This window comes from Marmota flaviventris, chromosome 11 (genome assembly GCF_047511675.1).
Source record: "Marmota flaviventris isolate mMarFla1 chromosome 11, mMarFla1.hap1, whole genome shotgun sequence".
NCBI classification, from domain to species: domain Eukaryota; kingdom Metazoa; phylum Chordata; class Mammalia; order Rodentia; family Sciuridae; genus Marmota; species Marmota flaviventris.
Genome location: NC_092508.1, coordinates 874,342 through 896,381, shown reverse-complemented (window position 1 = coordinate 896,381; position 22,040 = coordinate 874,342). Strand labels below are relative to the sequence as shown.

Here is a 22,040-nt window from a genome sequence, read left to right as displayed (position 1 = left end):
GCACACTGGATTGGCTTCCTCCTGCCCCACCCAGCTCTTGACTCGGGCAGCTGCCCCAGCAGGAAGGGACAGGGACGTGGCAGGGTGTGGAGAGCTCAGGGGGCCGGTGCCCCTCGGGGTCCGGGCTTGTAGAGACCCTGTGGATTTTCTGGGCTTTGCGTCTGAATTCCCTGCTGGGGCTCTGGCCCCCTCCCCTGACAGCCTGGAAGGACTATCTGGAAAAGTCAGGCCTGGGGTGCAGGGGTGGGGTGGGGTGGGGAGAGCGTGTGCCCCCCAGACCAGGCCAAGTGCACCCCCCTGCAGGGGAAGAACGTCTGCAGGGCGAGTCCTTGTGCATGGAACGTGGCCAGCAGGGGGGTAAGCCTCCTCCCTTGGCCCCTCTTGGGGGCTCCAGGCCCATTCTGGCCAGTCTCTCCATTGACAGCATGGAGCAGCACAGGCCACCTCTGCACCCCCCTTTCAGGGATCTCCAGCCAAGACCCAGGACAGGGGAGGGGATTGGGGGAAGAGGCCTCCGCCCGCCCCGGAGCCCAAGCCCACCCCCAGCCCCAGGCCAGTGCAGCAGTGCAGAGGGGGCCTGGGGCCGCAGGAGGATTGGGGTGGGAACAACTCTTGCCTGAGATTGGAGCAGCTCCCCTTCCTCTGGGGTGGGCAGCCTATGCCTTCCTGCTGGGTCCACTGTCCACAGCAGCCCATTCTCCACAGAGCTGCAGCCTGGGGGCTTTGGGGCCCAAGAGGACCTGGATTCCCGCCCCCCAAATTTAACAGTTCCCTTAGAAGGGCCTGCAGCCCTGACCCCCGCAGGAGGGGAAGATAAGAGGGTCCCCTCCACACAGCCTGAGGGAGAGGGGAGACAGCCATGGCCTGCTGGCTGTCCCCACTGGGTCTCACACAGACCCCTCAGGGCCAGGATTCTGTTGTAGGGCCGTTGGTGGGTCTGTGGCCTCTCTGGGGTCCTTAGTGCCGGCTAAGCCCCCGAGGGCGCTAGATGCAAGATGAACATGACCCGGTTCAACTGTGATCAGGGAAAATCAGGACTCCTGGGAAAGGGAAGCCCTGTCCTGGAGTGCTCTCTGACTCCCAAATCGCCCCTGGGGCCAGGAAGGGCTGGGGGGTTGGGGCCGCGATCCACCGGGGGCTGCAGGCCACAGGTGAGTCGCGGAGGAGCCTAGGGGTGGGGTGCAGACCAAAGCTGGTGGGCGCAGCCCCGCGACCTGCCAGAGCGCCCACCAGCTTCGGACTGCCGTCCGCGTGGGGGGCAGCTGGGGACCCTCAGGGCCTCCCCGCCCGTGCCCTCCCGCCGTATCTGGGCCGCGGCCTGGCAGGCACCCGGCCACAGCTGGAACCCATTACGCCCCCAGCGCCTCCCGGGATGGCTCTGCTAATAAGCGACCCTCTGTAAACGCTAGGAATGAGTCAAGTCTGAGCTGTGCTGCGCTTTCCCGTTAGCGGGTGGCGCCGCCGATGCCCCGGGGACCCAGGGCGGGCGGGCGCGCGAGGGAGGTGGAGCCAGCTGGACGATGAGCCTGGGTCTGTGGTGCTGTGCGCGGGGCCTGTTTCCCCTGCACAAAGTCGGAGGCCAGGGTCCAATGGCTGAGCCCGGTCCACCCCGTTTTCCTCTTAGGAGGACAAGAGAGGGCTTGGAGCCTAGACACCGGGGGCCTTGCTCGGCCCAGGAGAGGTGGCAGGCTCCACTGGCCCTTGGCCCATCCTGGAGCCTGGCTGGGGCTTCCTCTGTGAGAATGTGCAGGGGCCATGCCCAAGACCTCCCAGGGACTGAGACCCTAATCCCTGGGGAAAAGGAAGGATGGGGTGCAGCTGAAGGGCCGGTCAACCAGACCCTGGGCTCACACCCACTTGGCATTTGCCAGGTAACTGCCCTTCACAGGGCTGCTGGGGATCAGGATGGGGCCTATCCAGGAGCCATGCAGAGCCTGGGTTTGGGGTGACTGCTAGCAGTCTGTGGTCAGTCCAGGAGAGAGGCCAGTGTGTTCAGGGGTCCAGAGGGAGGGGGCAGTATCTGAGGCAGAAGCATCCCACTCTTGCTTCCAGAGTTGGGCACAGTGGGAGGACCCCTCTGGCCCTGCTGGGCTTCGATCCCCCTCTCTCTGACCCAAAAAACTGGGTTTCTCTGCTGTGGCCCAGAAACAAAGGCACCGGCCTCCTAGCACCCCAGAGAGGACAGCTGTGACCCTTCAGCGGTGTCAGATGAGCTGGCTCAGAGGTGGCACAGGCCTGTGGGTGAGCTGTGCTGCCCTCGGCCAGTACTGGATCCCTTCTCTCCATTCTGTGTTGCAGGTGGTGACTTGGGTGAGCTGCTCAGCCTCTCCCACCCCCCTGGGCACTTTGATCTCTTAGGTGATCGTTGAGGACTCCTACGGGGTGCCTGGCAGGTGCCCATATTTAGCACCACGGGTGTCTCTGGGGTGTCTTTCAGAGGTTGGAGGACACCATCCTCAGCCCCAGGGCCAGCAGGGAAGATCGGGTACTCACTGTGCGAGGGGAGGGCCGGCAGGCCTCGCCCACCCCCTTGCCTGCCCGCATCCGTGAGATCGTGGCCAGCAGCCTGCGTGAGGAGCCACCCCAAGGTGAGGGAGTGGGCCCTGATCTGGGCTCAGGGCTACCCCACCCAGAGCTGCCCGGCGGCCTGCAGCCCTCCTCAGGGGAGCACCACCGGAGGGTGGGGACAAGGCAGGTGCTTGTGACACACTTGTGACCATCAGCCTCGAGATCACACCGTCTCCGTCTTTCCCTGGCCCAGCAGCCCCTCCCTGCTGCTTCCTGTCACGCTGCAGCGGAGCACTGCGCCTGAGGCTCAGTCCCTGCACAAGGCCACTTGAAACTCCCTCGGGACATGGGTCCCAGCAGCCCCTTTGAATGCTGAAGCTCTGCCTGGCTTTCTGAGGGACCCCAGCACCCACCATGCATGCGGCAGGGAGGGGGACACCACTCATATTTAGAAGAGCAACTTCGGACTCTGGGTCGAGGTCCTGCCACCCTGTGGCCAGCAGCCCGTCTCTGGGCACCCAGCATCTGGGCTGCTCCACACCCCTGCTGGCCTCAGCCTGACCGTGGGTCTGGGTGCACTAAAGATGTGGACAAGAGGCAGGGAGGCGAGGAGGCAGGTGTCTGTCAAAAGGAAAGGAAGTGGACCGGGACCAACCCCCTCCCAGAAGGCCCAGGCAGGCCCCACAGTGGGAGATAAGGCAGGGTGCGGGCCTGGCCACCCAGCTGACCAGGTGCTGTGCCCACAGGGGTGCTGGAGCCACCTGCCACTCTGGTCCACCTGCATGAGGAAAGGGAGCTGCTGCAAGAGGAGCTGGCCCGGCTGGAGGACCTGCTGGCCCAGTCAAGCACCGAGCAGGCCGAGCTGGCCGGCAGGTACCAGGCTGTCAGCCACCGGGTGAGTGCCATTGGTGCTTGGCCGCCGGCCATGCAGGTGGCGCTGTGGCTCTCTACCTGGGGAGCCATCAGTAAGTCTCAGGACCTCAGCACATCCAGGCCCTGGGCAGTGGACGGGGACACTGAGGCTGGAAAAGTGAGACGGTGCAGGCGGTGTCCTGCTAGGCAGCACCCACAGCAGCCGCTTCCGAAGCAGAGCTGAGCGTGGGGTGGTGCAGGGCCTTCCTGAGCTCTGTGTGGCAGGACAGAGGGGGTGGCCGCTCACCAGGGCCACGAGGGCCTAGCCACCCGGAGGACTCCCCAGGGTAGATGGCAGCACCTGTTCCCCTGTGGCTCCCACCGTGGGAGCTCCTCCGGGCAGGGTGCCGGGGGCCGTCGTGGTCGTGCCTGGGAGCACACACGCCCACCCAGCCTGCCCTTCCCTCCAGCCCCCTGCACCCTTGGCAGGCCTGGGTGGGTGGGGAGGGGAATCTTCTTCCTAGCACTGGGCGGGAGATGTGGGAACAGGCCCAGGGAATTGAAGCCACAGAAGTCCTGCCACAGATCAGATCAGTAAACCGTGAGTCAGAGCGCGTGGATCACTAGGGGTAGATACCTCCAGGCTGGGCCCCCAGGGACCCTGCCTTCCTCCTGCCCTCATCCCAGGCCTTCCCCCAGCCACGGCTGGGCCCTGGGTCCAGGTCACCAGTAGTGACGGTGTGGCCCTGGGCGTGACTCCTGACAGCCATGGGTGACGGCCTGAATGTCCCTCAGATCACCCAGAGTGCTGCTCTGGGCTGGCCGCCTGGGGACCTGGGGCCTGGTCAGGTGTGTGTGTTCCTGGCCTCTCTGGACAGGGCCTGGGGTGGAAGACAGTGCTGGGAGGTGACCCAGGCTGGAGGAGTCCTGGCTTGTGCCCTCTGGGTGGGGGGCAGGGTTCGTGGCCCAGAGCTGCCCTCAAACCCTCCACTGTGCCCTGAGCCCTGAGTCCCTGGTGTAGCCATCTGAGGTGAGCTGGAGTGAGGGTGGTCAGGGCCCCTCTGGGCCTACCAGGCCAGTGCTATTTCTAGGGCAGTGAGGGGTCAGCTCAGCCAGGGCCTCCTTTCCTCCCTCCTCTGCTGGCCACAGGTGCTAGGCACAGGGATGGGGTGTGGACAGCCGCCATCGGGCCCAGACCCCACCCCAACCCCATCACGGACACCAGCTCCTGCTGGGAGGCCCTCTTTCTTGCCCCTGCCCAGAGTGGGCTTTCCGAGAGGCCCTGCCCCTGCCCAGCAGGCTGAGAACCACCGGCCAGGTCTGCCACTCCTGTCCAGATGCAGGCCCGCCTGGAGGCCACCCAGGCTCGGCTGCGGAGGTCAGAGCTGGAGCACAGTGTGGACCTAGAGGAGGCTCTTGGCCGTCTGGAGGCCGCAGAGCAGAGGTGAGACCACAGCAGGCTGCCAGAGCTGGACCCTGCCCCCCGACAGCGGACCTGCCTCCCCGAGGCTCCTGCAGACAGCTGTGTGCCAGCCCTGCCTGTGAGAGGCGGTGGAGGCTGGGGTAGGGAGGCAGGGCAGGGCTGGCCCCTCGCCCTCTCCCCGCATCCTGCGGCCAGGGCCAAGCAGAAAGCAGGAAAGGGTCAGCCCACCCTGCTGTGCACCTCTCAGGGGCTCTGGCGGTGCAGGCCCCCTCTGCCCAGCCCCTGAGGGTGGCCACACATTGGCCGGGCCAACCTGGGGACGCCCCTCTCTGGCTCTCCCTAGGGTTCAGCCTCTGATCACAGAGCTCGCCTTCAGCTCTTGTTCACCCTAACCCGAACCTGGTACCCCAGAGCAAAGGCAGAGCCCCGGCTTTAACCAGGACCCCAGCACGAACCCCGCCCCAGCACTGACCCCGCCCCAGCACTAACCCAGCACTAACCCCGCCCCAGCACGAACCCCGCCCCAGCACTAATCCAGCACTAACCCCGCCCCAGCACTAACCCCGCCCCAGCATGAACCCCGCCCCAGCACGAACCCAGCACTAACCCCGCCCCAGCACTAACCCCGCCCCAGTCCTAATCCCACCCTAATCCAGCCCCAGCACTAACCCCGCCCCAGCACGAACCCAGCACTAACCCTGCCCCAGCACGAACCCCGCCCCAGCACTAACCCCGCCCCAGCACTAACCCAGCACTAACCCAGCCCCAGCACTAACCCCGCCCCAGCACTAACCCCGCCCCAGCACGAACCCCGCCCCAGCACGAACCCCGCCCCAGCACTAACCCCGCCCCAGTCCTAATCCCACCCTAATCCAGCCCCAGCACTAACCCCGCCCCAGCACTAACCCCGCCCCAGCACTAACCCAGCACTAACCCAGCCCCAGCACTAACCCCGCCCCAGCACTAACCCTGCCCCAGCACGAACCCCGCCCCAGCACGAACCCCGCCCCAGCACGAACCCCGCCCCAGCACTAACCCCGCCCCAGTCCTAATCCCACCCTAATCCAGCCCCAGCACTAACCCCGCCCCAGCACTAACCCCGCCCCAGCACTAACCCAGCACTAACCCCGCCCCAGCACTAACCCCGCCCCAGCACGAACCCCGCCCCAGTCCTAATCCCACCCTAATCCAGCCCCAGCACTAACCCCGCCCCAGCACTAACCCCGCCCCAGCACTAACCCAGCACTAACCCAGCCCCAGCACTAACCCCGCCCCAGCACTAACCCCGCCCCAGCACGAACCCCGCCCCAGCACGAACCCCGCCCCAGCACGAACCCCGCCCCAGTCCTAATCCCACCCTAATCCAGCCCCAGCACTAACCCGCCCCAGCACTAACCCCGCCCCAGCACTAACCCAGCACTAACCCAGCCCCAGCACTAACCCCGCCCCAGCACTAACCCTGCCCCAGCACGAACCCCGCCCCAGCACGAACCCCGCCCCAGCACGAACCCCGCCCCAGCACTAACCCCGCCCCAGTCCTAATCCCACCCTAATCCAGCCCCAGCACTAACCCCGCCCCAGCACTAACCCCGCCCCAGCACTAACCCAGCACTAACCCCGCCCCAGCACTAACCCCGCCCCAGCACGAACCCCGCCCCAGTCCTAATCCCACCCTAATCCAGCCCCAGCACTAACCCCGCCCCAGCACTAACCCTGCCCCAGCACTAACCCCGCCCCAGCACTAACCCCGCCCCAGTCCTAATCCCACCCTAATCCAGCCCCAGCACTAACCCCGCCCCAGCACTAACCCTGCCCCAGCACTAACCCCGCCCCAGCACTAACCCCGCCCCAGTCCTAATCCCACCCTAATCCAGCCCCAGCACTAACCCAGCCCCAGCACTAACCCAGCACTAACCCCGCCCCAGCACGAACCCCGCCCCAGTCCTAATCCCACCCTAATCCAGCCCCAGCATGAACCCCGCCCCAGCACTAACCCCGCCCCAGCACTAACCCCGCCCCAGCACTAACCCCGCCCCAGCACTAACCCAGCACTAACCCCGCCCCAGCACTAACCCCGCCCCAGCACTAACCCCGCCCCAGCACTAACCCCGCCCCAGTCCTAATCCCACCCTAATCCAGCCCCAGCACTAACCCCGCCCCAGCACTAACCCCGCCCCAGCACTAACCCAGCACTAACCCCGCCCCAGCACTAACCCCGCCCCAGTCCTAATCCCACCCTAATCCAGCCCCAGCATGAACCCCGCCCCAGCACTAACCCCGCCCCAGCACTAACCCCGCCCCAGCACTAACCCCGCCCCAGTCCTAATCCCACCCTAATCCAGCCCCAGCACTAACCCAGCCCCAGCACTAACCCAGCACTAACCCCGCCCCAGCACGAACCCCGCCCCAGTCCTAATCCCACCCTAATCCAGCCCCAGCATGAACCCCGCCCCAGCACTAACCCCGCCCCAGCACTAACCCCGCCCCAGCACTAACCCCGCCCCAGCACTAACCCAGCACTAACCCCGCCCCAGCACTAACCCCGCCCCAGCACTAACCCCGCCCCAGCACTAACCCCGCCCCAGTCCTAATCCCACCCTAATCCAGCCCCAGCACTAACCCCGCCCCAGCACTAACCCAGCACTAACCCAGCACCCCACCAGGAACCTCAGCCCCCCATTCATGGCCCCACCCAGGCTGTAACAGCACTCCGGCTGGAGCTGCAGCACCCCAGGTCCCCAGCCCTGTGACAGGGTCTTGGGACAGAGTGGCTCTCAGCAGGGCCCCAGCAGCCCAGACCAGGGAGGCTTAGCATTTCCAGAACACTTCCTGAAGGTGTAGGTGCTCTCCCCCTGGGAATTCGGAGAAGTGCTTAGAAGCACTTTGAAAACCAGCCTCGGGGAGGAGGCCAGGGCCCGAGGCTCGTGGTCTTGCAGCAGGTCTGGGGGGTCTGGCTCTCAGAGGTGCCAGCCTCCCCAGCAGTTGGGGGTCCCTGACTGCTGTGCGTGCAGCCCGGCTGCAGGACGGGCCCCAGGGCTGTGCCCCCTGACTCCCTCTCTGGCCTGCCTGCCCAGGGGCTCCTTCCCCATTCTCCACAAGTGACCCCTGCAGAGCCCAGGGGCCTCCCAGACTGAGAGCCAGAGGCACGGGGCAGAGCTGGGGACAGGGCGAGGCCTGGGCTAGGAGAGCCCCTTCCCGCTGGCCTCTGAGAGGGCCATGGCGGGTGGTCAGCGTGGCATGAGGTAAAGCCGGGCTCAGGGGCTTCGGGGCCCCTGGAGCCTTGGCCGGGGACTTGGGCTGAGCCCTCTCTGAGGAGGCCCCAGCCCCAGCCCTGGGCCCCGTCTTGCAGGAGCTGCAGCCTGTCTCAGGTGAACGCACTCCTGCGGGGACAGCTGGAGCACATGAAGGAGGCCAACAGCCAGCTGGCCCGGGAGCTGGCCAACACCACCGGCGGCATGTTCCGCCTGCAGCGTGAGCTGGAGCGCAGGGAGGTGCGGCTGGGCACCAGAGGGGTCCTACCTGGGTGGACGCACCAGAGGTGTCCACCACTGTGGATGCTGCCGGTGGGCGGGTCACGGACCAGGGAGGGTACAGTGCCTTCACATGGTCCCTCCTGGGGCAAGGGCTCATCCTGGGCCTGGTCACAGCGGTCAGTGGAGGGGGGACACCCCAGCCCCTCTCCTTTTGAGGGAAGACCCAGCCCCTGAGGACTGAGGAGCTGTGCAAGTCTGGCTGCAGGGCAGAGCCCCTGGAAGGGGCCTGGCTGGGCCCCGCGGCTCCCTGCAACTGCCCGTCCACAGCATTCAGCTGCGGGATGACCCCTCACTGGCCTGGACCCAGGTGTGCAGCCTTGGCCAGTGGGCTCTCTGCAGCTGAGAAGGCCCTGGGGGGCTGAAGGTGCCCACGGCCCTCCAGTGAGAGGGTCTGAATGCAGAGCCCATGGCCCTGCACACCGTCAGCAAGGTCTCTCCCTGAAGCCACCTCTCCAGGTGGAGACGGAAGCAGGGGGTGGCTGCCCGGTGTCTGGGCCTCAGGCAGAAAGGCCAGCTGTGGGCGTAAAGCCAGCAGGGAGGGCTGGACTCGGCCACGCAGGCCCCCAGAGCTGTTGCTCCTGTCCACAGCAGCCATGGACCCTCTGCCACCACCCCCACGTGGAAGGAGGGTGTCAGATGAGCGCCTGAGGTGGGAGGGTGCCCTGCCTCGTAGGGTGTCCCCAGGAGCTGCGTCTGCCACCACAGGGATCTCTAACAGCAGGACTGTGACACAGCACTGCTGAGACCTATCACCCGTCACCCGGTCCTGGGGTGCAGCGGGTGGTCCCACGGCACCCACAGACAGTTTCCTCCTGTGAGCGGGATGCCTTGGAGGGGGTCCCGAGTTCACTCTGGCCTTGGCTCCTGGGGAGGGGTCTTGGAGAGTTCTCCCTGCCCTGGGAAGGCGCCTCCTCCGCCGCTGCCCTGGCGGAGGGGGTGGACCCTCCCCCGGGAGCTCCTGGGGGCTCGGCCTGGCCTGGCTGTGTGCAGCTGCCCCCAGGGTCTCTGTGGACTCCTGGGCCTTCACTGTGTCGGGAGGGGAGTCACCACCCAGGCCCAGCCCTCTGCCCTCACCCCAGTGGAAGGCACCCTCCTGGTGGCCAGAATGGCCGGTGGCGCCTCCTCGAGCCTGCGCCGTCAGGCTGCTCCTGGCACATCCGCCTGCATGAATCCCAGCACCGCAGGCTTCTCCTTAATTCCTTCCCACGCATCCCGGTGGCCAACTCGTCCACCTCCTGGCTCGTTGGTGCGTGTGAGAAACAGTTATCTTGTGGTCCAGTGTCCACCATTTTCAAGACCTGAGTGACCACTTCTCCTGGGTCCACGTCTCTTTCTGTTTGGGGTGATTTTTTATCATTTATATATATGTACACACTGAGTTGTAGATGGGCCTGATATCTTTATTTATTTATTTTTATGTGGTGCTGAGGGTGGAACCCAGTGCCTCGTGCATGTGAGGCAAGTGCTCTGCCACTGAGCCACCGACAGCCACAGCCGATTTTTTATGTTTTAACTCATTTTTTAGCTGCTGATTTCCTGTGGAACTTTGTGGAACCTCTTGGGGAACTGGGGGAAGGCAATATTTTCCAGGAAGAATTCCATCTCCTTCTGATGGTGCTGGGGCCCGGCAGCTCAGGGCCACACCTGGGAAATGCTCGCTCTGGGCCTGCAGGAGCCCGGGGTGTCGCCTGCACCTCCACACCTGTCTGCTTACCTCCAGTGTGCTGGACAGCAGCTTCTCCTGTGGGCACACGTGTGTGCACCTGTGGGCATGGTATGCGAGTGTGTGAGCGTGTGTGTGTGAGGGAGTGCATGTGAGTGCCTGTGTGCACATAGTGTGTGTGGGTGTGTGAGCGTGTGTGAGTGTAGGAGCATGTGTGTATGTGTGGTGTGTGTAAGGGAGTGCATGTGAGTGCCTGTGTGCACATACTGTGCATGGGTGTGTGAGTGTCTGTGAGTATATGAGCATGTGTGTGTGTGTGTGGTGTATGTGGGTGTGTGTGAATGCGTGTGTGGATGTGTGTGTGTGAGTGTGTGTGTGGTGTACGTGGGTGGGTGTGAGTGGGTGTGTGAATGTGTGTATGGATGTGTGTGTGAGTGTGCATATGTGGCGTACGTGGGTGTGTGTGGATGTGTGGATGTGTGAGTGTGTGTGTGTGGTGTACGTGGGTGTGTGTGAGTGTGTGTGTGGTGTACGTGGGTGGATGTGAATGCGTGTGTGGATGTGTGTGTTTGTGTGGTGTATGTGGGTGTGTGAATGCGTGTGTGGATGTGGGTGTGTGAATGCATGTGTGTGGTGTATGTGGGTGTGTGTGAATGTGTGTGTGGATGTGTGTGTGTGAGTGTGCGTGTGTGGTGTACGTGGGTGTGTGTGAGTGGGTGTGTGAATGTGTGTGTGGATGTGTGTGTGTGAGTGTGTGTGTGTGGTGTACGTGGATGTGTGTGAGTGGGTGTGTGAATGCCTGTGTGGATGTGTGTGTGAGTGTGTGTGTGTGGTGTACGTGGGTGTGTGTGAGTGGGTGTGTGAATACGTGTGTGGATCTGGGTGTGTGAATGCATGTGTGTGGTATATGTGGGTGTGTGTGAATTCGTGTGTGAATGTGTGTGTGGATGTGTGTGTGTGAGTGTGTATGTGGTGTACGTGGGTGGGTGTGAGTGGGTGTGTGAATGCGTGTGTGGATGTGTGTGTGAGTGGGTGTGTGTGGTATATGTGGGTGTGTGTGAGTGTGTGTGTGTGGTGTACGTGGGTGGGTGTGAGTGGGTGTGTGAATGTGTGTGTGGATGTGTGTGTGAGTGTGTGTGTGGTGTATGTGGGTGTGTGTGGTGTATGTGGGTGTGTGTGAGTGTGTGTGTGTGTGGTGTACGTGGGTGGGTGTGAGTGGGTGTGTGAATGTGTGTGTGGGTGTGTGTGAGTGTGTGTGTGGTGTACGTGGGTGTGTGTGAGTCGGTGTGTGTGGTGTGCGTGGGTGGGTGTGAGTGTGTGTGTGGTGTACGTGGGTGTGTGTGAGTGTGTGTGTGGTGTACGTGGGTGGGTGTGAATTGGTGTGTGGATGCGTGTGTGGATGTGTGTGTGAGTGTGTGTGGTGTACGTGGGTGGGTGTGAGTGGGTGTGTGAATGTGTGTGTGGGTGTGTGAGTGGATGTGTGTGGTGTACGTGGGTGGGTGTGAGTGGGTGTGTGTGGTGTACGTGGGTGTGTGTGAGTGTGTGTGTGAATGTGTGTGTGGGTGGGTGTGAGTGTGTGTGTGTGGTGTACGTGGGTGTGTGTGAGTGGGTGTGTATGGTGTACGTGGGTGGGTGTGTGTGTGTATGGTGTACGTGGGTGTGTGTGAGTGTGTGTGTGGTGTACGTGGGTGGGTGTGAGTGTGTGTGGTGTACGTGGGTGTGTGTGAGTGGGTGTGTGTGGTGTACGTGGGTGTGTGTGAGTGGGTGTGTGGTGTACGTGGGTGTGTGTGAGTGGTTGTGTGGTGTACGTGGGTGGGTGTGAGTGGGTGTGTGAATGTGTGTGGATGTGTGTGTGAGTGTGTGTGTGGTGTACGTGGGTGGGTGTGAGTGGGTGTGTGGATGTGTGTGTGAGTGTGTGTGTGGTGTACGTGGGTGGGTGTGAGTGGGTGTGTGAATGCATGTGTGGATGTGTGTGTGTGTGGTGTACGTGGGTGGGTGTGAGTGGGTGTGTGAATGCGTGTGTGGATGTGTGTGCGAGTGTGCGTGTGGTGTACGTGGGTGTGTGTGAGTGTGTGTGGTGTACGTGGGTGGGTGTGAGTGGGTGTGTGGTGTACGTGGGTGTGTGAGAGTGTGTGTGTGGTGTACGTGGGTGGGTGTGAGTGGGTGGGTGTGAATGCGTGTGTGGATGTGTGTGCGAGTGTGTGTGTGGTGTACGTGGGTGTGTGTGAGTGTGTGTGTGGTGTACGTGGGTGTGTGTGAGTGTGTGTGTGGTGTACGTGGGTGGGTGTGAGTGGGTGGGTGTGAATGCGTGTGTGGATGTGTGTGTGAGTATGTGTGTGGTGTACGTGGGTGTGTGTGAGTGTGTGTGTGGTGTACGTGGGTGGGTGTGTGTGTGGTGTACATGGGTGTGTGTGAGTGGGTGTGTGTGGTGTACGTGGGTGGGTGTGAGTGTGTGTGTGGTGTACGTGGGTGTGTGTGAGTGTGTGTGTGGTGTACGTGGGTGGGTGTGAGTGTGTGTGGTGTACGTGGGTGTGTGTGAGTGGGTGTGTGTGGTGTACGTGGGTGTGTGTGAGTGGGTGTGTGGTGTACGTGGGTGTGTGTGAGTTGGTGTGTGTGGTGTACGTGGGTGTGTGTGAGTGGTTGTGTGGTGTACGTGGGTGGGTGTGAGTGGGTGTGTGAATGTGTGTGGATGTGTGTGTGAGTGTGTGTGTGGTGTACGTGGGTGGGTGTGAGTGGGTGTGTGGATGTGTGTGTGAGTGTGTGTGTGGTGTACGTGGGTGGGTGTGAGTGGGTGTGTGAATGCATGTGTGGATGTGTGTGTGTGTGGTGTACGTGGGTGGGTGTGAGTGGGTGTGTGGATGTGTGTGTGGATGTGTGTGTGAGTGGGTGTGTATGGTGTACGTGGGTGTGTGTGAGTGTGTGTGTGGTGTACGTGGGTGGGTGTGAGTGTGTGTGTGGTGTACGTGGGTGGGTGTGAGTGTGTGTGTGGTGTACGTGGGTGTGTGTGAGTGGGTGTGTGTGGTGTACGTGGGTGGGTGTGAGTGTGCGTGAGGCCTGGGAGCGTGGCGTGCGTGCGTGGCTTGAGGCTGCAGCTCACCCTCTAGCCCTCCCACCCTGCTGCACTGGGGACACTAGGCAGGATGTGCCTGGGTCTGGCTCAGCCTCGGGCCCTTGGGTCAAGGAACAAGTTTCTCTGTTTGGCAAGAAATTGCCTCATTGGCTCCAGACTCCACTAGGTCCGCTGGAGGCTTCACCCTGGTTCTCCAAGAGGGACCACAAAGTTCCACGGGAAATGAGCAGCTAGAAAATTAGTTAGAAAATAGAAAATCACCCCAAACAGAAGGAGACAGAGCATCGTGATGTGGACCCAGGAGAAGCGTCAACTCAGGTCTGCCTGATCTCACGCCTCTGCTGCTACAGAACCTTCAATAGCTCCCACTGTGGCTGGCCAGCCTGCCCAGGGAGAGGGGCTGGGTCTGCAGACTTGGGCTCCATAGAAGACGTCTCTTCCCGCCCTGGATGGTCACTCCAGAGGCGGGATGTGCCTGGCCCCGATGAGCTCCCCCCCGTGGCCCGGCACACTGACTGAGGGTGTGTGAAGGTGGTCCTGGGCTCACCAGGGGAGGGGCTCAGAGGCAGGGTCCAGCCAGGGGTGGCGTGGCCTCCTGAGAGCTGGCTGAGGAGTGCTGGGTGGGGCCGAACCAGCAGGACAGGCCATGAGACCAGGAAAGCCCTGGGCCTGAGGACCCTGTGGGTTCCAGCGGCCATCTTGCCAGAGGCAGCAGTGTGCAGGATGCAGAGGTGGTGTGGGACTGCACTCCGCGAGGCTGGACCTCTGGGTGCACACAGCCCTGCAGTGGCCTGCTTCCCATGTCCTCCCCAACTCGTCCTGCCCAGCCCCAGCCCCAGCTGCCCACCCTGTCCCCTGCACTCTGGGGCGCTGGTCTACCCCTGACATCCACAGAGTCCCTCGGGTAAGAGCAGCGACCTGGGATGACGGGAGAGGGACAGCCTCCTCCGTCAGGGCTGCGCAGGTCTGAGTGCAGCATGTGGGACCTGCTCCCCCGCCCCCGGACCCCTTCCTGGGATGCCCTGGGGGGACATGGGAGTCTTCCTCTTCCGCGTTGTCCCCAGGGTGGGTGGGGAGCTCAGAACTTATTTGCCTGCAGCGCACGGGGACCTTGGGACCCGGTAGGTGATACAAGTCCCACTTGCAGCCTCCCCAGAACCAGCTTAGCAGGACACCTAGAGAATAGTGAGCAGGGGCCGATGGCCCCCATCTGCAGTGGACATGGGCCTCTTGCTTGCAGACCCAGCGGATGGGCCCTGGGCAGCCAGGGGATCTCCTCCTCCTGTGGAGACAGGCCTCAGAGCTCAAGGGACACGTGGCCCAGGTGCGGGTGGCCACGGAGAGGTAAGTGCATCTGTGCCCAGGCCACTCCTGAGCAGGGAGACAGCGGCACCAGCCCTGTCAGGGCCCTGGCTGGACAGGCGGAGGGGGAAGTGGGGGAGGATGAATCAGGGGGAGGGGGAGGAGCAGGTGGCCTGGCTGCAGGAGGACTCCCACTGCAGAGCTCTGGGTCTGGCCGGTTCTTGCTGGTGCCTCACGAGAGCCTGTCCCAGGCCCCTGATGGCCCTTGAGGTACTTCTCCTGGCCTCAGCCCTGCTGGCCCTGCCCTGGCTATGAGCTTGCTGTCCTGCCGTTGTGGGGCTTCCCCAGGACGGCCAGTGGCCATGTGACCTGGCTGCACACCTCCTGGCCCAGCGCCTGCCCAGGTCCCGAGGCTCCTCTACAGCATCGCCTTTTCTCCAGGGCTCTGGCGGACATGCAGGCCAAGGCCGCCTGGACAGCCCGGCGTCTGCACGCAGCCTGCCGCAGCCTCGACTCCAACCTGCGACTGGCAGCCAGCAGCCCAACCACCACCCTGGAGCAGCGGCTGCGGGACCAGGTCAGGGAGACGCTGCAGCTGCAGGGCCGCTGGGATGCGGAGAAGGCGGAGCTGCAGGCCAGGTGAGCCAGGAAGGACACCCACAGGTCCTCCGCTTGCCAGGGTGTGGCCTTGAAGGCTGGCTCAGGGTCTGTGCTTCACTCCTGAGACCATGGGAGCCTTGAAGGCTCTGTAGCAGGAGAGGCCTGAGATCAGCAGAGGGTGGCCCTGGCCCCGCAGGGAGGCTCCACTGCAGCAGGAATCTGGACAAAACCAGGACATCCCCAGGCCCCTCACTTACCCCCAGCTCCTCCCCAGACTCTCGGAGCAGACGCTGCTGGTGGACAAGCTCACACAGCGGAATGGGTCACGGGAAAGGACCGTGGACTCCCGCAGGACCGATGGCCAGAGACCGGTTCGTGGGCTGGAAATGGGAGCTGGGCTGGAGGCCAGCTGTCTGCCTGGCTAAGGGTCTCTCCCTGCAGGAGTCCCAGCGCGACAGGGACGAGGGCCGGCTGGCCATGGACACCCTGAGGGACGAGGTGGGATCCCTGCAGCGGGTGCTGGCCAGCATCACAGAGGTGCGCCCATCCTGAGCCCTGGTGGTACAGCCAGGACGACCCGTAGGGCCCCTGCTCCAAGGGACTGCGGGGAGGTCCCACTTCCTCACAGCCGGCATCTCCCCGCCCCTTCCCCTCTGCACCCTCAAGGTGGCTCTGGGGGACTCTGGGAGCCTGGAGCTGGCATGGGGCAGCAGCACTGATGGCCAGGAGGCGCGGAGCCAGCTGAGGAGCCCCCCACGTGCCACGTCCCCCCGCCAGGCTGTGTCCTCCCCACGGGCCCACTCCCCAGCCCACCTGGACCCAGCACTGCGGGCCGTGCAGACAGCCATTGAGAGACGGAGGCATCGGGAGCAGGTGGGCGGCTGTGGTCCCCAGGGCAGTGGGGGCAAAGCTGCGCCGTGTCTCCCTCAGCGTGGGGAGGTCAGCTCAGGCCCACCCCTCCACTGCCCTGGTGGGCCCGGGCGCCACAGAGCCAGGGAGGGCGCTGGTTCTAGGTTCCTTCTGGGGGAGTCGCAGCCCGGGGCCTCTTGGCTCACAGGGTGCCTGCCCGGCAGGAGCTGCGTCTGCAGCTACAGTCCTCCCGGGAGGCCACGGCCGGACTCCAGGAGCAGCTGTCCACGTGCCAGCAGGAGCTTCGGGCCTCGCAGAGGCTCCTGCAGAGCAGGACTCAGGAACACGAGGCCCTCCTGGCCAGGCTGGAGGCCCAGAGGCGTGAGGCCAGGCACTGCCAGAGGACTGCGGAGCTCTTGGGAAGGTGGCAGGAAGCGGCCTGGCCGGGGCAGCAGGGCTGGCTCTGAGAGCCCACACTGCACGCAGGAGGCCAGTCACCCCTGCCCTGTGTCCCCGTCCTACTGTACACAGGGGATCCCTTCCCTCACTGGGCCTCCTCCCGGTGCCGACTGCCCTCTGTCCACAGGCTGAGCCCTCCAGGCACCACAGCCCCAGCCCAGCAGGCCCAGCGCGGCTCTGTCTCCCGCCTGCCTGCCGCAGGACTCCCTCTGGGAGGCCCTTCCCCGTGCCCCCAGGACCTCAGGCCCTTGGTAGCCATCCACGGAACCCCAGCTCCGGCCTCCCCTCACGCACACCCGGCTTCCACACGCCTCCGCCTGGGCTGTGATGGTGAGGGCCTGCGGTGAGCTGGCTGCAGGTCAGGAAGGCTTCCTGCAGGAGGTGACCACCCAGGAGCAGACAGATGCATTCCCATGCCCTCTCGTCCCTGCGGAGGGGGCTGGACCTGCACCCTTCACAGCAGCTCCGCTGGGTGGCCTGAGGGAGGGCTGGACACTGCAGCAGTCCCAGTGCCACTTTGCAAGGCACAGGGGGAGGTGACAGAGGGCAAGCAGAGGGCACAGCCCCACCAGGGTGTGGGGATCCAGGTGAAGCAGGGGCATGAGGCCAGGGGCAGAGGGTCCTTCCCAGCAGGTGAGAGAGCTGTGGCTCAGGAGAGTGAGCCGGCCAGCGGGGCGTGGCCCAGAGGAAGGGTCACCCACAGTGCTCAGGAACAGAGGGCAGGGACATCTGCTGGGGTCAGGTGGACAGGCCTGACTGCCCCTTGGCAGGGAGGAGGGCTCGGTTCCAAGGGTCATTTGAGGATGCTGAGGGCCAGAGTGGAGGAGGAGCAGCTGATGGGGAGGACAGGGCAGACGGACTCGACGCTGGGTGCAGCAGGGCACAGGGGGTGAGACCTTGGTCCTGGGGAAGAGCCGCAGTCGGGGTGTGCTAGCCAGGGAGGTGTCCCTGCCAGCAGGGGTCTGAGCATGTGCACAACACAGACTCAGGCCCCTGTGCCTTGGGATCCTTTCTGCCCTAAGCCTGACCCTAGCCCTGACCCTAGCCCTGACCCTAGCCCTGACCCTGCCTGTGCCTCCAGGAGCCCCTTCCACCTGCTGCAACCTCCATGGACCCATGTCCACCATGTCCCGCTGACCACCCTCCTGGGCACACACTGAATGTGTCCAGGTGGGTCCTGGGGCCACCCTAACCTCTTCCCGTGTACCCAGGGAAAAGGTGGCCTTGGAGACGGTGGTGGAGGAGCTGAGGGCGAGGGCGGAGCAGGACAGGCAGAGCGCGCGGGAGCTGGAGGCCAGGTGGGCAGAGAGAACCGGCTCTGTGCCCAGCTGTGTAGCCTGGGCCATCTCGTCCCTCTCTGGCCTCAGAGTCCATCCACTGGGGGCCTGTTGCCTTACCTGTTGCACCGCAGGGAGGTGAGGGGCAGAGGGCTCTTCCCTGCCCAGCCCAGCCCAGCCCAGACCCCGGCCTCAGCCCGTAGTCGGCCCCTGTGGGCCAGCAGAAGTGGGTGTCCTCCCCGTGTGTGCCCACCTCCCCCGGCATGTGCCTGAGGCCACCCTGGGGAGACCCCCAAACCCCATGCTCCTCACAGGACTCTGTGCTTGGAGGGGCTGCTAGCGGTAGCCCTGCCTGTGGTCTCCTGGGCATCCCCACTGACCCTGAGGCCACCTCACGCCTTGCCCCCTGACCTCAGACAGAGGCGCCTGCAGCAGCTGGAGGAGAAGGTCTCTGGGCTCAGGAGGGAGCTGGCCGAGGCCCGGGAGGCCCTGAGTGCCGCGCAGCTGCAGCGGGACCTCGTGGAGAGCGAAAGGGAGGGCCTGCGCGGTGCCCTGGCCCGGGTACGTGCCCTGCCCCTCAGTGCCAGGTTCTCCCAGGCCTCACCCCTACCCTGTCCGTGTCCACCTGGGTCCCCTGCCCACGCTGGCTCCGAGTCACCAGCCCCAGCCGCCCCACCACCGGGGACGCCTGCTTCCCAGGCTTCTCCCTGAGCCTGGTCACCCCTCCGGCTGGAGCCTTGGTGGGGGCCACTCTCTGCCAGAGACCCCCACGAGGGCCCTCCTCCACGTCCCACCCAGGCCCAGCCCCACAGCTCCGCAGGTGGGACTCATTCCCTCCCAGCACCGGGGTTCTGCCGGGGATCTTCCAGCTCCTCCCTGAAATCCCTCCGCATGGCCACTGCCCCCAGGCTGAGTCCAGCCACGCTGACCTGGAACTGCTTGTGACGCGGCTGAAGTCGGAGGGGGTGGAGCAGCGGGACTCCCTGGCCGCGATGGCGGCCCTGATGGAGGGGCTGGCCCGGGACAAGGGCTCCCTGAGCCACGTGGTGCTCCAGGTGAGCAGGGCCCAGCTCCAGGGCCTCGGCTCATTCACCCCCAGATCCTCTTCCTTCTGGACCGAGGCCCCTCCCTGAGAGCGGATGTCGGGGGTGGACAGGGGCCTGAGCGAGGAAGGGCAGTGCCCAGGGCAGGCCTGGCCAGAGTCCCCGCCTCGTGGGGCCAGGGAGTGTGGGGTGGGGCCGCTGCAGACGCCTCCTTCTTGCCCTCAGCTGGAGCAGGAGCGCGACCAGCTGCGGGAGCAGCGGAAGGCCCTGGAGCAGCAGCAGGAGGCTGCCCAGGAGCAGCTGGGGCAGCTGGGGCAGCAGCTGGCCTGCACCCGGGCAGAGCGCAGCGGCCTGCAGGAGGCCTGCGGGCGCCTGGAGCAGCGGCAGGAGCAGCTGGAGGGGCAGGTGACCCTGCTCGGGCGTGAGAGGGCCCAGCTCCAGGAGCAGGTGGGCCAGGTGAGGCCGGGCTGCGGACAGGTGGCGGGGCCTCGTGGACCCCGTGGCGCCAGGGAGTCAGCACCAGACTTTCCTCTTTCCTTTTTGGTACGGAGTTTGCACCCAGGGTCCTAACCCCTGAGCCACATCCCAGCCCTTTCTGTTCTTTATTTTAGAACAAGTCTCACTGATTTGCTTAGGGCCTCGCTAAACTGCTGAGGCTGACTTTGAACCAGGAGTCCCCTGCCTTGGCCTCAGGTGTCACAGGTGTGCACTAGTGTGCCTGGTCCCTGACATTTTGGTGTCATCCCCCCAGCCCCAAGTCCACTATGACAGAGACCTGTGACACTTGTCTTTCTGAGTCTGGCTTCTTTCATTCAAACTGTCTCTTCCAGCCCCGGTCTGCTTTCTTCCGCTGGATCTAGTCTGCGGTGGGGCTTTTAGCTGAATTCTTCATTTGACTTATTGAGCTTCTCATTTCCAATATTTCTGTCTTGTTCTTTTTCAGAATCTCTACTTTTTATTAAATTGGTTTTTATGTCCTGAATTGCCTTCCTGAATTCATTCAGTTGTTTATTTGCGTTCTCTTTGAATTCATCGGTCATTTTTTAAGTTAGTCTTTTGAACCCTTTATCTTACGTTCATGCACTTCGTGTATCTTTGGAGTCAGCCGGGGATCTTCTAGAGCCGTTAGCTTTTCAAGGAGCCGTGTTGTCTTGTTTTTTCAGAGTCTTTGTGTCTCAATGTTGAGATTTATGCATCTGCTTAATCTTCTGTGTGAGGGCTTCCTAATGCGCATGCGTCCGGGAAAGCCAGGTTGTGCACAGTGCTGAGCTCAGTTCCAAATGGAGACCAGTGTGTTTCCCCATGGTTTGGGGGTGTAATCAGTGAGTCTGACACAGCACATGCTGTGTGGGAATCTAAGTGACCCTGTGTGTCTCACAAGGTGGGAACCCTGTGAAAGTTCAGGCAGGTGCAGGCAGACAGCTGTGTATATCAGGTCACTCTCTATGGTCACTCCTCCAGACTCGTGCCGTCGGAAAGGGTGTGGGAGCCACCTCTGCTCTGGTCCCTCACGGTGTGGTGTCTGAAGCAGCTGCCTTGTCTCTTCGCTGTAGCTACGGGGGTGAATAGCAAGATGAGGACTCCGGGCTTCCCTAGCCCTGCTTACTTGGGGCTGAGTCATCAGCAGGAGACTTTTATCTCGCCTTCTGTTGAAGACAAATCATTCGCTCAGGTTTGAGCAGGACTGAGTCACGGCTGGATTGAGACAGTTTCTTACAACTGGGCTGGGGGTGTAGGTCAGTACAAAACGCCTGCCCAGCATGCGTGAGACACTGGGCTCAATCCGCAGCCTACTGAGAAAGAAGAACATGAACGAGAGGAACGACTGCTGGGTCCAAACAAACCAGGTGTGGAAATGTAGTCGTAACAAAAACAGCCACCACCGCAGCGTCAGTGACGATAGGAAAGGGCAAGATAATACAGAATGAGCTGAAAAGTTGCTGATTAATAAAGAAAAAAAACTTTAAGTAGCCTGGGCGCAGGGGTGGCACACGCCTGTGACCACAGTGACTTGGGAGGCTGAGGCAGGAGGATCACAAGTTCAAGGCCAGCCTGGACAACATAGTGAGACTCTGCCTCAAAATATAAGTAAAATGAGTTGGAAAAGTAACTCAGTAGAATACTTGCCTAGCATCCATGAAGCCTTGATTCAATCCCCAGTAACACAGATCACACATACACACACACACACACACACAATTTTTTTAAAAAGAAGAAAATAATACAAAAAAAAAAGGAAAAATTTAAAAGTGGGAAAACAAGAAAGTGGAAGAAAAAAGAGAAAGAAAAGATGAACTTAAAGATTTTTTAATTGGGCTGGGGCTGTGGCTCCGTGGTAGAGCGCTTGCCTAGCACATGTGAGGCCCTGGGTTCGATTCTCAGCACCACATGAAAATAAAAATATTGGGTCCACTTACACCTAAAAAAATAAATATAAAAAAAAGAGATGTTTTAATTGTAGAGGAAAGAAAGAGATGGAAGAAGAAAATAAAATTAAATGTTCAATGTTACAAGGAGAAGAAAATAAATAAAGGAGAAAGGGCAGAAGAAGAGAGAGGAGGTGCACCGGAGCCCATCTCGGCCCTCAGGCGGGGCGGGGCGGTGGCTGACCCACGACACACCACCCCTCGGCTCCGAATGTGGCCCCACCCAGGCACTCTCCCTCCCCTGGCTGGGTTCCAGGTGGACGCTCCTGATTTGTCATGGTGTCCCCCAAAGCTCGTGTGTGAGCCAGCAGGGGGGTTCCGAGGAGAAGTGCCTGGGCTGTGAGCCCTGACCCAGTCAGTGAATCAGCCACCTGAGGGTCAGCTGAGCCGTGACTGAGGGCGCTGGGGCGTGGCTGGAGGAGCTGGGCACTGGGGCGTGGCTGTGGGGTGTAGATTTGTCTCTGGCAAGTGGAGTCTCGTCTCTCTCTCTTCCTGATCACCATGATGTGAGCCGCCTCCTCCTGCCGCACATTTCACCATGAGGTTCAGCCTCGTCTCAGGCCCTGAGGAATGGAGCCGGCCTCTGAAACCGGGAGCCCTCAATGAACCTTTCTTCTCTATCGTTGTCCTGGCCCGGTCCACTAGTCACAGCAGTGAAAAAGCTGACTCAGCGTAATGGCAAAGCGACTCTTGTTCATAGCTTGGCCTCCCCCACCGGGAGCTCTGAGCAGCTTGGTCTCAGATTTCTCCCATTTCTCCCATCCTCAAGGCCAGTGCCTGCTGGGTCAGGGTCGGACTTCTGCTGCTGGTTCCCAGACACCGGAAAGGGTAGGCTCCTGTTCTGAGTTAGATAAGGGGTGTCCCCAGAGCTCATGTGTGAGGTGATACAAGAACACTCAGAGACGAAGTGACTAGAGAACGAGAGTCGTGACCTGATCAGTGGATTGACCCACTCAGGGGACTAACCGGGTGGTGACCATAAGCAGGTGGGCTGTGGCTGGACGAGGTGGGTCCCAGGACTGTGGCTTTGGGCTT

General features: G+C 62.6%; 1 protein-coding gene across 1 annotated transcript in view; it reads left to right on the top strand.

The window, feature by feature from the left end:
- Window positions 1–22,040, top strand: part of Crocc2 (ciliary rootlet coiled-coil, rootletin family member 2) — a 60,277-nt gene that overhangs the window by 5,277 nt on the left and 32,960 nt on the right. The window contains 14 exon segments of the mRNA XM_071619418.1: window positions 2,438–2,588; window positions 3,255–3,403; window positions 4,698–4,804; window positions 8,133–8,274; window positions 14,290–14,393; window positions 14,793–14,990; window positions 15,226–15,322; window positions 15,393–15,488; window positions 15,618–15,824; window positions 16,025–16,224; window positions 17,471–17,579; window positions 17,867–18,097; window positions 18,445–18,591; window positions 18,805–19,035. Coding sequence (XP_071475519.1) covers window positions 2,438–2,588; window positions 3,255–3,403; window positions 4,698–4,804; window positions 8,133–8,274; window positions 14,290–14,393; window positions 14,793–14,990; window positions 15,226–15,322; window positions 15,393–15,488; window positions 15,618–15,824; window positions 16,025–16,224; window positions 17,471–17,579; window positions 17,867–18,097; window positions 18,445–18,591; window positions 18,805–19,035 — 2,169 coding nt within the window.